The sequence below is a fragment of the Strix uralensis genome, chromosome 4, assembly GCF_047716275.1.
Source record: "Strix uralensis isolate ZFMK-TIS-50842 chromosome 4, bStrUra1, whole genome shotgun sequence".
In the NCBI taxonomy this organism is placed as follows: domain Eukaryota; kingdom Metazoa; phylum Chordata; class Aves; order Strigiformes; family Strigidae; genus Strix; species Strix uralensis.
Genome location: NC_133975.1, coordinates 114,758,960 through 114,774,189, shown reverse-complemented (window position 1 = coordinate 114,774,189; position 15,230 = coordinate 114,758,960). Strand labels below are relative to the sequence as shown.

General features: G+C 35.4%; 1 protein-coding gene across 4 annotated transcripts in view; it reads right to left on the bottom strand.

Moving 5' to 3' along the window:
* Nucleotides 1–434: 434 nt before the first annotated feature.
* Nucleotides 435–15,230, bottom strand: part of DGLUCY (D-glutamate cyclase) — a 48,040-nt gene continuing 33,244 nt past the window's right edge. For 2 of the 4 annotated variants that reach the window (XM_074868610.1, XM_074868609.1), the window contains exons 8-13: nucleotides 14,189–14,449; nucleotides 13,622–13,721; nucleotides 11,685–11,833; nucleotides 6,740–6,859; nucleotides 5,491–5,642; nucleotides 435–896 (exon numbers count right to left, since the gene is read on the bottom strand). In XM_074868610.1, coding sequence (XP_074724711.1) covers nucleotides 753–896; nucleotides 5,491–5,642; nucleotides 6,740–6,859; nucleotides 11,685–11,833; nucleotides 13,622–13,721; nucleotides 14,189–14,449 — 926 coding nt within the window. In that variant the 3' untranslated portion in view covers nucleotides 435–752. Of the gene's footprint in view, nucleotides 897–5,490; nucleotides 5,643–6,739; nucleotides 6,860–8,852; nucleotides 8,972–11,684; nucleotides 11,834–13,621; nucleotides 13,722–14,188; nucleotides 14,450–15,230 lie in introns of those variants that run through there. The other 2 variants (XR_012628943.1, XM_074868613.1) reach the window with 2 other exon arrangements.

Below are 15,230 nucleotides of genomic sequence, written 5' to 3'. Positions count from 1 at the left end.
CAGGATGCCCTGAAATGCCTACAACCTTTCTGTACTACCCTTTTGTATTACAGAAAGGGACAAAACATATAAATGGCAAACCAGGAATATGAAGGAGGCAAATGGTAGAGCCTACCCTTTACAGGGAAGGTCTGCAACATTGCCCTTATTTTTATTAGTTAAAGCTAACTAGTTAAGAGCTCAGTTAAAACTCTCCCCTTATTTCCTCACACTTCCACAAACTATCCACCACCACAAGAAGACAGTGTTAGAGAAGCGTGCAAGGGAGCTGTGTTTAACAATTTTCACTACTGTAACACTTACTGGGGTTTTTTGTTTTGAACCTCCCCTCTCCACTGCAGCTGTTTTCCCCACCACAAGGTATTTTTAAATCCAAGTTGCTACAAGAGTTACTTCCTGTTGCAGTTATGAGGTTAGTAAAACAGGAACAGCAATGCAATAATATTTCATTTTAATGACATGCTTTCTTTGTAAAAGCCAGATCACCTCTTAGTATATAATATCATTATACATAATATCAATCCATTATCCATTATAAAATTACAGAAAAGTAAGGTAGACCAGATCATCATGATGATATTCCCTTCTCACTTCACAGAGATGGATAACAATGGAAGGTTGTGCGCAGCCAAAGTATGAAAAGTATGAAAAAGATGAAAAGATCTTTTTCTGATCTTTTATACCTTGTGAGATCCTAGGGAATAAGGAAATAACATGGGAGCAACTCTTGATATAGCAATCATTAGGGGCAGTCACTGCTGCGTTTCTTGCAGCAGCTTTTCAATCATAAGCGAATGGGTGTTGTAGAAGGGCAGCCCATCCACCTCCATTTCCAGACTGGCAGTTTTTCCACTGCGGACCCCATACCGCACGAGTGTTTTCAGAAGCTTTTCTTCCTTAAAGACCAAAGAAATAAAATATAATTAAAATCCTGAATCAGACAAGAGCATTCATCAAGGTCTTTAATTATAGGGGAGACTGGCCATATCTATTTTGACAAAGAATATGTGTAGCATCTGGAACTTAGGAAGTGTCAAACGGCTTATATATTCTTGACTGTTGTTTAATTACTGAGTGATATTTATTGTTCTCAACACTCCCTCAAACAGCACATTAGTGTCAATTCAGAAACATGAATCCTTTTTTACCTGGTTTCAAGTTCCTATGTTGCACAAATCAGAATCAGAGGAACCTCCACCCAAAGTATCTCTAAAACTACCTCTCATTTCCCCAGCATAGCAGCTGCCTGCAGATGCATATTTAAAGAAAAAGAACAGAAGGGAAAGAGGATACATCAGGAAAAAAGGTTACAGACAGTACTTGAACAGGGTGTACAATCACTTTCCTTTCCTGCATCTTCCGTGATCTCTGCATGCCTTTTGCTCTCTGTCCTCTTTTCATAGTGATTTTATGAGAATTCTGGTTGCTTAGGAAAGGGATGGGGAAAAAAGAAAACCCTAAAATTGTGCTTCCTTGGGATTCTCTGAAATAGCACATACTTTGTTTAGAACTGCAATTCAATCTTACGTTCATAACACTTATTTTCTTGCTTAATGGTAATGTAAGCAGATAACAAAGATGTTCCAAGTTGAGCTGTTAAAGTACACAGAGGGAACAAAATCCTCAGTTGTGAGCTATGGGCCAGTTAGCATTGCGAGATGAAAAGAGGGGATAAAATCAGCTCTGAAAAAACACTAGTTCTATGAACAGTGAAATTAGAAGACCTCGTTTCAAATGGACGTATGTCTCGCATAAACTGCTTTGCTTTTCATTTCACATGAATCGTACACAGCAAAACTCTTTCTACTGTCTTAGCATTTACTATAAAAAGAATTTATTTCACTAATTCTGTTAATAAAAATCTAAGAAAAATAAAAAGCTGAGTCTCATCTTAGCTTCCCCCTGCCCCAACCCCATGGTAATTTACATAAGACTTGAAATCATCAAATACCTATCTTTTCTTCTCTTTCTTTGCTAGGAATGCCTGTTCTGGTTTCTGGTCTACTGTTCTCTTTCCATTTGTGTGAGACCCTGCTTTGACAAAAATCACTACTGAAACAGCCCTACCAATGTCCTTGACAAACAGTTCTATAGGTTTAAATACTTCTTGTTTGATATTCCCATACAATAACCTCTAGCAAAATCCTTTATCTCCTGGACACAAATTAATGATGAAAACATTATAAAGTTAAAATATCTAATATTCTCTTATTAAATGAAGTCTTCTAGGAAGACTTCTAAACCATAAGGAATATAATAACTTTAGATCTGAATTTAGACACAATACAGTTGTATTTTACATAAAACAGTATGTGGTCAAAATATAAACATTTCTGAAAGAATGAAAGTACACACTGCATGATCAGTTAGCAGAGAATTTAGTATATTTTGATAATCTGCTTTCTGAATGCACTTTATAAAGATTTGTCTTCTATTTCCTGGTAATGCATCTTAGTTCTTAGCTGCAACAAAGTTAAATGAGGCACTGGTTTTCTATTAAAGAAAAAACATGCATAATTACATGGTGTCAGTCTTGACATCATGTAACAATACAGCAGTGATACAGCTATTTAAGGAAATTATCTGGATACATTGGTGGGATAAAAAGTGCTACTTCGTAATTTATAAAATTATAAATATACATTGGTTTATATCATATGAATGATCATATATATGAATTGAAATATAAGCACCTGATCTTTCTGCATGAGAGGTTTTTCTTAGCACTGAGTATCTATATACAAAGTGGCAAATTAGATCTCTCATGTTACAGAAGAAACACCTGAATTGGATACGCAAAAAGTAATTTCTAATTTGAATTGCTTCTCCTACATATTTACATGTTAGAGCTCTGATCTGCATGGGGAAAAAAGGTTTGCTTGCTTAATACTATATAACTATGCCTGATTAACTGTATTCTATCATCATCAAATGCTATTGTTTCCATTTGTAAGGAACATACACACTGTACAGTATGCTTCCTTAGCTGTAAAGTGCTGCAATTTGCTCACAGTTCTCTCTTTAGTAAATAATTATGTTGGGAGTGGGGTAACCAGAAAAATAATCAAATTAATAGACAAAGAACTTGTTAATTTGCACTTTATTCAAGAAAATAAACTCCCCTATGAATTACAAAGCTAATAAAGAATACTAAAAGAAATGTCACATCTTTATATATTGCTCATTTATAAAGAAATTCATTCTTATAGGTCATAATTTCAAAATAAATACTATATGGTTCATTTCTTGCTGTTAATAGAGAGTTCAGTAAAAGAACAACTGCCTGATATGTTAACCTGGTCATGAGATGCAAGGAAATGCAGAGTTGTCTGTAGGATGTTTAGCATTAGCTGCGTTTGGATATGTATGAATTAGTATATTTCCCTATTGTCACTTCAGTATAAAAGTACTATGAACGTCTGAAAAATCAAACCAATATTGTATTAACCAACATAATTATGATTCAACTCCACAAATGCAAGGTAAGTAAAGATTGTTTAGATCAAATTGTTTCTTGCTCATCAAGTTCTCAACAAGGTTTTCAAGTATCTCATATTAAAATATATGTAAAGACTAATCCATGCACTTAGAACAACCTCAGCATTCTGTTCAGTGGGAATGGAGAGCTCCACAGTTCTGAGGTTTGTTGCAGTGCAATCCTGGCAGTGCTTGAACACAAGGCTCCAGAGAAATAACCTTTGTGTTTCAGGGGAAGTCTTCATTTAGTAATTATGATCTATAGCTTTCATGGAAGGAAAGCCATTTTTGGAAGAAAAAAAAAAAAACACGTTATAAGAAAGCTGTTTGGTGCTTAGGCAATTCTTCAGATGTTTTCTTTCCAATTACAAATATGAACACCGAGGCAAGTATGTGTGGTGGTGCTCTTTATCTTGCTAAGGTAATTATTATAGCATTAAAAGAAGCTGGATTGGGCAGAAAGTAGCCATATAAACATAAATGGTCTGAATTTTGTTTTATACTAATGGAGTATGTGAACACTAATGTGTTCAATCTTCTGCACTGTTTACTGTTGTGTGATTTATAATTAAAGATATCATATTCTCTTGTCAGACATTCTGTAATTTTCTTTCCTCCACAAAACTGTTTCCATTAATTTTATCTCAATAGATTTTACCATTGCACTCTCAATAGCCCATTATTGGATCATTATCAATATTCCCAGCTGTATAGCTTAGTAAAATAAAAACAAGAAGGATTTCCTGTACACATTATCACATTTAATTACAGTATCTCATTACCAGGAATTTTGATCATAGTAGTTTTTAGCATACATTAATTTAAAGCACAAAACTAGTAGATGTAACTGGAAAAAAACATGGAAAAGTGAAAAGTAATTAATCTATTTTTGGAAAAGATTGCACTGAAAGCTCCTATACGCTTTGTTAAGTCAAAGGATAAGCGTCTATATGGCTATGCTAAACATTGGGATCAGCTTCAGCTTTATGACCTTTAGATGAAAAATGAAAACAGTAAGAATTAAAAAAAAAAAAAAGTAAGACCTACTCTAAAATACTTAAGTGCTTTGTTGGAATTTTGCGCAGAATGTACTGTCATCTCAGGAGGAATGCTCCACTGTTGTGGGTGATATCTATGGTAGACAGATTACATTTTGCTTAGCATTCTTAGAGGTCACAAACTTACTGGTTTTGTCCAAGTCTCTATAGAGGTACTCTGCCAATAAAACTGAAGTTTGAACTTTCTAAGTTATTACAAATGTGGTGGAACAAACCTTACTTGATCATTGAGTATATATATTTTATTTTTTTTTAAACACCACCAAGTTAAAAATAGAGCCGCGTGCTTAGCAGGATAAGCACAGATCACAGTCATTTCTCACCCCTCTCAGTTATTTTACTTTTTCTCAATCTGAAACCTTTGCGTTCCCAGAATATCACACTGTTCAGAGCTGCATTAGTCAAAACAAAATATTCATCTTCAAGTCTTTCTCCAACTTTAATTTACAAACATTCAAAACTAATTATAGAAAGTTTCTAACATAACTAGAAGGGTGGAAAATTCAGAAGTAAGGTGCAAAGATCAGAAGTGTGGAGTGTTTCTGTATTAGAATTGTTACTTTTGATTTTGGAAGAGAGTCATCTAAAGGAGGCTACAACAGAGATTTATAAAATCATGAATGATGCTAAGGAAGTGAACAGGGAATTTTAATCACTGTTTCACAATACAAGGATTTCTGGCACTGCCCATACAACTATAACACTGTCTTGTGCTTTAAGTCACAGCACACAAATACATTCATTTTTGAGGATTTTTATATTCAATCTGTCTTGAATTCTTTGCAGAATATTCTAAGTATAGTGTAGCTGCTTGTTCACCAGGGATACCCAAAAGTCACCAAAACACCATGTGGAAGTAAGCTATTGAACTGGACCAGACAGGATTTAGTGGCTGGTAGCCGATTCCATCTACACGTCACGAGCAAGTCACAACTCCTTGGCGCTAAGAAATTACCTTGGTAACCGATGGAAGTGCTGATAGCCAGACTGTCTTCTTCGATAACCGTGGAAACCCAACAGCTTTCCTCAGGTAGCGGTCATGTATTTCACAGGTGCTGAGAATATACAGAGCACATGCAATGGCATAGCCTCCCCAGTTGGAGACCCCTGCAAAACACTGTCACTATGAAACCAAACTGTAAAAAACCCAACAATAGTTATTGCAAAGATACCTAACCTGCGTAAGTCATTAGGCACATACAACTGAGTTTCATGTAGCAATGGTGAAATGGAATGTAGATTTGAATTAAATATTGACATGAATTTGGAACATTTATTTCAGAAATACACTATTGCTTAACATATTAAGATGTTTTCAGTAGTATTTTAGATTGCATTTCTGCAAGTTTCCATCTTAGTTTGTGGTTTGTCTTTCCAACAAAGCAAAAACTCAAATGGTCATGGTCTAGAACACAGCTGTCCTTGGCTTAATGTGAAGAGCATGAACTGTGAGGAGCTGTGTTACAGCCTGGTGACTTTTGCTTTTAACCATGCAGAGGTAGAAGATTTTGATAAAGTATCCTAAACCAGGAAAATTGCTGGTTTACTACTAAGAGTGTTAGATACCTAGGTTAGAAACCTAGAAACCTGTGCCTAAGTAGAATATGGACCATTTACTTCATAAATTGGTCATTGCTGAATGCATCTCTTCCACTGCAAATTTTATTTTTGTGCTGGTTAAGATATTAGGGTCGAACAGAATTTTAACCATAGCATTCAGCTTTTGTTGTCCATTATGAATGTACATCTGTCCTCAAGTGGCTGTTGAAAGGACTTACCATCTCTTCATGTAAGAGCAATAAGACTGATGACCCTGACAGGGTCACACCCACAGAAGCTCATCAATTATGCTGAAAATTCATATGTGTATAGACATTTTAATTCCCACACATATCCCTTCTGCAGTCTTCCTTGTTATTTTATTTAAGGTGTGATTTTTCAAGAATATTCAGGATTTGCCCAACTATTTCCAATTAAATGCACTTTCTTCATGGAACATCCTTGATTTCCAGTCATTCCTGCTGGAACCATAGTTGCTTAACTATTCAGAAAATGGACATAATACAGAGGCAGATTTGTTTGCTAATGATGACTTGGTCTTAGAAAGAAAAGGCCAATAAAAATTAGTTGGAAAGACAGATGTGATCTTGTCAATTCTATTCTCAAACATCAACAACTGTCCCACCCCCCAAAAAATCCCTTACCAGCTACAATAGTAAAATCAGCTTCAACATCACAAGCTATAACGTCTCCATTTTTTATGTGCTTCTTTACAGCATCTTTTACTTTGCCCATTCCTAATTCGTTTCCTCCATCTCCAACACCTTTATTAAAAGAGAAAAAGACCAAATGAGTATGAATCCAGCATCTAACAATCCATTTAGAAAGCATCCAGGGTCTTCCCCAGAGTTGCTGACAGTTCATAGCTCCATACAAGATAATTTATCCTCTTTAATCACAAGTGTCTAAAAACAGAAGACTCTGAATGAAATAGCTGAAAGCATCACCTATCACATGCTAACCTGTAAGTGTATATAAGCAATATATGCTGTACTGGGGCAGGCATAAGAAAATTATCAAGTGCTCATGAATTGCAGACAGAATTAAGATAGGAAACTTGCTTATGGAAGGCATTAAATGAGTGTTCTATATAATGCATTATCATAAGTACATTAGTACAAATAGAGAAAGAAGATAGAAAACAAATCCAAAATAAACCTGAGAAATTAGCCTACAATTCTATATAAACCAAGCATAGAAAACTCTGGTATGTTAAAATCTTGAATTAAAAAAAGAGATTAAAAATAGCAATTATTGCAGATAGATAAGCAAAAATATAGGTAAGGACTTTGGTGGAAGTAGGACTTACTGCACTGGCAATCTGTTTTACACAGATCACAATCATTGTGCTACAATGTATAAAGAACTGACCTCTGTGCTATTACTGTTTTCATTTTTTCTAGTAAGTTATGAAAAAAAAAAGCTAGCTTTTTTTTTTTTTAAAGTGTTCATATATTCAAGGTGTGGGGCCTTGATTTTTGTTGGTCAGGTAGAAACACTATGTGTCTCAGTGATTTCAGTAAAATCAATGGAACCTATGTAATTTCAGAAAAATTCTAGGCAACCCTATGTTTGAGACATAAAATCATTAGATGCCATTCAAAGATCTGGAGGCGAGGATAACACATAAACTAGCAGCTTATGTGAAAGCTGGATAGTATAAAAATAAAAACACACAAAAAAGTCCATCTATTTAAATGGAAATTAACATTTCCTTTTCACCTGCTAGTCTAAATGGCATCTTCTCAAGTTTGAAGATTTCATAGAAAAATCCTAGTTAATGTCTGTGAAACAGAACACTGAAAAGGTCCAAGTCCTCACTGCAATGTATTGTATTTGAATTTGAAATGTGACTGCTCTAATGCATAGCATGAGTTACAGGAGAGAATTACAGTATTTATAATTTACACTTCAAGCCCTGAAAATCGATAAATTTAACACTTTCAGTAACTGCATAAATATCTCACATAAGTCTGTAACAAATTTCTTCTCTAAGTGAAACTGAAAGTTATTTCTCAGCAGCAATGTTTTATTTAACTCAAGTCTATATAGTCAAGGAGAACATAACTAAGTGACACACAACTTACATAAAAGCATTTGCTATGGAACAGGTAATTTTTTTTCTTATCTGTTTTAACAATCTGTCCACATTTACTTCAGTGTTGGGATTTAATGGTGCTTTCTAAAACCTGTTTGTTGGTAGTACTTTTCAAATAGGTAATGACATAATCACGGTGCCTCTATCACCATATATAAATATGGTAGCTACTCTTTTGTAAGAATCCACACAACGTTTTGATTTTCAAAATCCAAAATTTTGCTCTTAAAATTCTTTAAAAAGGCTAAAATGAATTCTTGTCCTTTGAAAATCATCAACAGTTTCTTTAACTGAAAGATACTAATCTGTTGCTCAGGGGTTTTTTGTATCAGCTTTGCTTTGCACTTCTTCTCTTCCTGGAAGTCCTGTCACCAAGTTGGTTATGCAGTTAGTAGATCTACTGCTGTGGATGAATCCCATTAGCATTACACTGGGAGGAAAAGAAGACCACACTGAAAATTTTCCTGTACCATCTCTTTTCTTCTTCCTCTACATGTCAGCAGAGGACTACATTTTACTGTAGATTTCCAGAGTGACAAAAGGCAGCCATCTAAACGTGAGCCAGTCAGCTAGACTTCTTTTAACGGCAGCAGAGAGAAACAGACCCTTCAAACATTCAGTTCATCTCACCCCAAAGCAGACGTCTCAAATATAGATGTCTGAAAATAGACAAGATGAATCCTCTTCTCCTAAAGGCCTGAGTGCTTTCCAGGCAGAGGAAAAATAGTTCTGTCAGATCTTCCACACAATTTTTCACTGATTACATTGGTTTCTGAAACTACATTCATGAAAAATGCAGGAAACGTCAGTCTTCCGTGCTAAAAATCATTTGTATGAAAGAGAAACATGTGTGACCACATTTTTTCATGCAATACTTTGGAAAGCTTTTCATTAGCTTCTATATAAATAGCATATAGCTATGTCAATTGTATGACAGCTGAAAAAAATAGCATGTGGTTTCAGTAACACCTCTCAATCTTTTATTTCAGTCTTCTGTAGAAAATGAGCCCTTCCAACCTCAGTCTTTCATGTCTTATTTTGTATATTCCTGAAGGTTGATGCTTATTCCATTACTTTTTATGATATTGGTACCCATACAATTGTAGGCATTGTTCATGATTTGTCTGTAGTCAGACTCCTAGATCAGATTTCTTTTAAACATGGATCTTGTTTTAAATGCAAAACTTGACAGCAATTAATCAGCATGTAACAAATGTTCTAACATTTCCCCTCTCCACCTACTAACACAGTACTTCTCACCACTGAGCACACTATATAAAGACTTCTGTAAGGCTGAAAACTTGATCTTTCTAGCATCCTTTTCTAGTCTATAAAGTTATCTGAGTACTCTGCCCTAATACTGTACAATATTCACATTTTATTTTGGAACTAGACATATGCCTCCAAATTCCTACTGACCATGAAGAAAGGCAAAGATAGCCCCACCAGAAAAATTTATCATAATCAGTAGCAATACATTATCATCAGTAATGAGAGACAAGATGCAAAGGCCACAGCCCAGATTTGAGCCCTGTTAAGCTAGGCTTTGCAGAAATACATTGAAAAAACCAACAGCCATCCCAAGAAATTGTAACCAAATTAAAAAACAGACATAAAATTTAGTGTGATAAGCAAAATAAGAAATGTTAACTAGGTGACAGACAGTGTAAGAAACAATTACTGTTTTTCTATAGGTACTCAATTAGTCCTCCAGTACAGAATATCCATGTACACAAATTCCATGGGAGATCAGAGCAGATACCTTCATTATCTTTTGAAGCCTATGAGTTGTTAAGTCGTTTTCTACATCATTTTCTACACAGTCTTCTCTAGAGAAAATTCACAGCAATGGGACACAGTGAATCTGGATAACTGTTTCTTTTCTTTTTATTCACAAGCTCGTGGTATCTTTAATTAATGACATTTCATAGTATATTTGAATATTTAGAGAATGTTTAAAACAAACTAAATTCTGCTGAACATATTCAAATTCCCACCTTGCAGAACACTGAACTCTGCCAAATCAGTAATATACTATGAGCTGCTCTGGGAGATATTTTAAGAGATTAGGGTATTTTTATTAAAGGAATCAGGATGTGATGTTACGTAAGTAGCTAGAGAGACCAAGTCTTTGTATCAACGGTCTAAAATCAGGGACAAGAATTGAAGTTAACTGCAGCAAACAAAGCTCTGAGTCATTTTGCTAAATATCTTTATGAAAGAGAGCTTTTTCTATCCTTATTCAGTCAATCTTGGGCTTCTCTGCTGAGATTTCCAACAGAGTGCCATCTAGAGTGCTTCTTTTTGAAAGTTACTCCTTAGGAATAGGAAAAAATTTGAATTAAATCTAAATAAAATGTATTGCAAGTTTTAAGATAATACAAAAATACCAGTGATCTCTTCTCCTATACAGCTTTTAAATTATTCTAATGCAGTGAAATCAGACTGCGCATTATCCCTGCAGGAGCTCCAAATTCTGTGGAAACATTTGAAAAACATCAGTACTGAGAATTCAGTGTTCCTGTGCTTTTGGTAATACTTAGGAGTGAGTCCACAGCACTACAAGAAGAAAAAAAGCCAGATCAGAAGACATGGTTGTGATGTGACTGAGATCAGCCTGGCATGGGTACTTATTTCTAATCTTGTGACACTTATTTCTTATTTTGTTTCTAATATTTATATAGATTATTTATCTCCCAACTGTTTTGGGTCACACTGTAGCAGGAAGCATCTGATTGTACAAGGATGTTGTACAGTGCTTCATATACCAACCTTGATCTATGGCATATTTTTTCAAAACCAGACACAAGTAAGTTTTCAGGAAAAAAAGGTCTATTGACAAAAGAGAGGAGCACCATGTTGACAAAAGCATCTTATTAGATGTATTAGTCAACGCTAATGTAGTTTAGGCAGGAAGGACAATGTCCTCCTTTAAAGATTACTACAGTTTATTTTATTAGAGAAGGCACTATTATAGTAGGTGCAAATATGCAATCCCTGCTTAAGAGAATGTATTGCTAAAAGACAATATAAACTAAGATTCTATCCAGATTGCTGTTTTAATAAAGGTGTAACAAACATAAAAATAACTATAATATTTTAATATGTAATGTTTCCATTCAATAGTCATTTGCTTTCTATGCTGCTTTTCACACATAAAATACCGAATACAGTCAGTGTCAAAAACTACACTTGTAGAAGTGTATGTACGTGCATTGATGTATAAGTAAGACACACATCTGGGCTTGCTTTTTTGTCCTTAAAGAACTTTGAAATCAACTTCTCCATTTTTTTTTCAGCTGTGAGAACCCTTCAATAGAAACTTGTCATTTTTCTCCAGCAACGGTCTCTTTAAATTCAATCACAACAAACAGCTGCAGCTCTCAAGCAGTTATTCAGCACCTGCCTCCTGCTCCCCTTCCCTTCACTTCCAGTAGTTCCTGTTTTGTTCTTCTCTTGCTTCTGAGAGTATAACACAAACTCACATGTACCTGTTGCTGTGACTCCTGGAATGGTTTGTGCAGCTAAAAATAGTTCATCTATGGGATCCACGAGATGTTTGATGTTAACTTTCCTGGCATTGTAGTAATTGCCATCAGCAGCCATCCCAGCACGCTCTATTGCTATCAGGTGATCAAATCTGGTTAGAGACAAGTGAAAAAACAGAGTGGAAGAGTCAAAGCTATGATTTTCATATAACAAAGTCTTCTGTTGGCTGCTTCTCCTGTTGTGCTTGGTTCTAATTTTTGACCATTGGGATTCAAGGTAAAACTTGGATACTGTTTTGTTATTTCTGAATGTAGTTTTCTACAGTTTAGTCTAGTTTCTTTATACCTTTCGTGCAACTCTGTCAAACCACATTTGCCACTAAGAAATGGTGAAGTTCCTGAAATCCTTCTAACCAGCAACTCTTTGGGTCAGCCATCTGGCCTTGCTCTGTTTCATGTTAAAATACATATCTTGTCAGACCTTAGTCTTTAGAAGTGTTTTCAAGGAAAACAAAAACATGGCAAATTAATGATCATCTAAATCCTTGTTAGTGCAAATACAGTCTCTGCTTGAAGTACATGGTTTGGCAAATGTTCATTTGTTTCCAGTTAGGGAGTTTTTTGGTTTGGGTCTTTGGACTTTGGGGATTATTTCTTTGTCTGTGGCTATTTTGCTAGTTATAAAAGTAGACAGATGTACTGCAGATGTCCTACATTTTAAGCAGAATTTTAGTACTCATTTCAGCCACTGTATCTTAGAATTAAGTTATTTTGCTTTTGTTTCTCCAATTTTACTGTCAAGAGGCTACTAATTCAGCAGAATTACTTCATGTTCTTGTGGATGGGTATCTACAGTGATTCCAGCGACCTTAAGCAGGTTACTTGTCTATTTTAAAGAAACACTTACTTTAGCTTTTTGGGACTGTGGGATCCATTGAAACTGGCTGAAATTATGTTATGCATAGCTATAAACCAGATTTTTAAAACAATACATAAAAAATTAAGACAGTTTCAGGCATACTATTACAACCACAATAACAATTATAGCATATACTAACATGTGGTAAGAAATGGGAACTGATGAAGCAAATACCAGAGTGAAACATCTTTTTATTAAAGAGAACAAACTGAAGGCAACTACATTGAAATGTTTTATATGGAAAGATCAATAAAAATGAGCAACGTATGCCTAATTAAAGGAAATGTAAGTTGTCTGTTAAGTAATGAAATGTGCATATAACTACTTAGCAAATTCTCCAGTGCATTAAGCCTAATCACACACTTTGTGTAAATTTGAATTTTTGCCCAACATTGTATACTCAACAATGCACATGCAAAGAGCTCAAATCACTATTGAGAAGTGCATGCATACATCTATAATTTTTGGGCAGCTTTGGCTGTCCAAAGACGATTGGATGATCACTATTACAAACACATGATGTTTTACTAAATCAGATCAGATTCCCCAGTTGTCAGACAAGCCAAAGCTCTAGAAAGTGAACACACTGCACAACTCTTTTCCTAGCTCTTTCACTGACTCCAACATAATACTTCCCCTTCCTGATTTTCTCACTAATTGAAAAACTGGTATAATAATATATTGTGCATGTGTATATATATCTCTCTGTATCTATGGAGTAACAGCTGAAAAGCTTTTAGAAATTTTTCAAAGGAAAAGAGCTACTGATATATGAAGTATCATTTATTTTTTTCTATTCCAGAAATTCATGATTGCAGAATGCATAACTGTGGAATAACATGGAATTCTGTACTCTATGTGTGCTTTAATACCAATGTTTGGCTTCAAAGTTTGTTCTGTGCATTCCAAGTCGTAAGGATTTACTTGTAACCATTACATCTTCTTAGATCATGGTCATTATTTTTATTATAACTTTACACAGTAGGGGTGTGACCCAGTCTCAAAAAACAAATACACATACCTAGGTCTTCCAGGATTTCCATTCTCACACAAAAACATTAAAGCTGAATCCGCACTTTCCCTTTGATAGCTCAATAGAGGGATAGGTCTCTTCAGGATTCCTACAGGAAAAATACAATTCAGATACTATGTACCTTTTAGTGTGTGTGTGTTTGAGTAACTTTTAAAAAAAAAAGAAGCAGAACAGTTAGAATAGTAAGGACTTTGTGTCTTTACACAGTTTCTGATAAGCTCGCTACATCCTTACTTTAAGTTAAACTCATTTGGATGTTAGTGCTAGTAAATGGAACCTTGAGATAGAAAATAGGTCTGCAGGAATAAGAACAGACATCCAGAATTCATCATAAACAGCTAATCCAGAATCAGTATCCAGACACGTAAGCATTAACTTGATGCCAGCTAGGTTTAACAAAATGTCATCGTAGCAACACTGATCAGAGCTTAAAGGATGAACTGTGGTTCATTCTCTTGGAAAAAAAATAAATCCTGTACTAAGTGACAGTGAGATTAACTGAAGCAAACCTTGGCTCAAATTGGCAAGACAAAAACTGTGAAACGTGTGTCTTACCTAGTTGAACAGCCTCTTCAATAATCTTTTTATTCAGATTCATGGCTCTCTGATCCGTTACTATGGCAACCTCTTTCTCCAAGGCCTGCAATATAGCTGCAATAGCGAGGGCTCCTGGGGGCCCATCGTTCTCTTCTGGTGGCTCATAAGTGAAGTGGGTAGGAAATCCAGTTGTTATCAGCACCGACCGAGCATGGGAGATGGACAGGCAAGCCTTCAGCAGCTCGTCCTGGCGGCATAGATGAATTATACCCCGGTCTCCTATAAAAGTGTTTTTAAAGAGAGCAGTACACTTCAATATATCATTCTCCTTTTGAAGGTTCTGTGTGGGTGAACCTGCATACTTTAATGACATTAAATGAGTTTAAAAAAAAAAAATAAGAGAAAGAAAAACCTCTGGTCAAGGCAGGAATTGGGGTAATTTCCTCAGGAAACCTAGGAAGGTGTAGGATATGAGTAATGAAGATAATGGGCTGTGCTTCCAGGTTAAGAATTTCAGTTAACTGGAATTTGGAAATTACTACACCTAGCATTAGTGTAAATGGCTTTTTCTGAGAACTTACTGCATATTGTTTCCTTTCCTTTGGCCCTCTGATTTCCTCTGATCTGTGGTGACAGTCATGCTAGACCATGTCTAGCTACTGAAGCTAGATTGTAACTCAAGCATCCTAGGTCTTACAGAAGTTTTGATGCAGGCTTCAGATGAGTAAGCTGGTCCTTTGTCTCTGTTTAATTCTATCGACTTAGAGAAGAGCTAATTCCCAAATAAATTCCACTTAATGAAATGATTAACCACAGAAGTGAGGCTTCAGAGACATTCTAAGTTACCAGGGGACTTCAGAAACTCAGTTAATATACTCAGTCGTATCCAGGTGACTGCTAAAATATCTTGTAACACTTCATGTAGTAGAGAACCATGTTATCTGACCTTGAGAAATAGGTGAATATTAACAGATGTCTCTTCTCATGGGTCAGTTCCTACAGAGGCAACACTGTGTTATCTGTGTGTCTTTCATTGTTCAAACACTTCCTACCCCCTCTC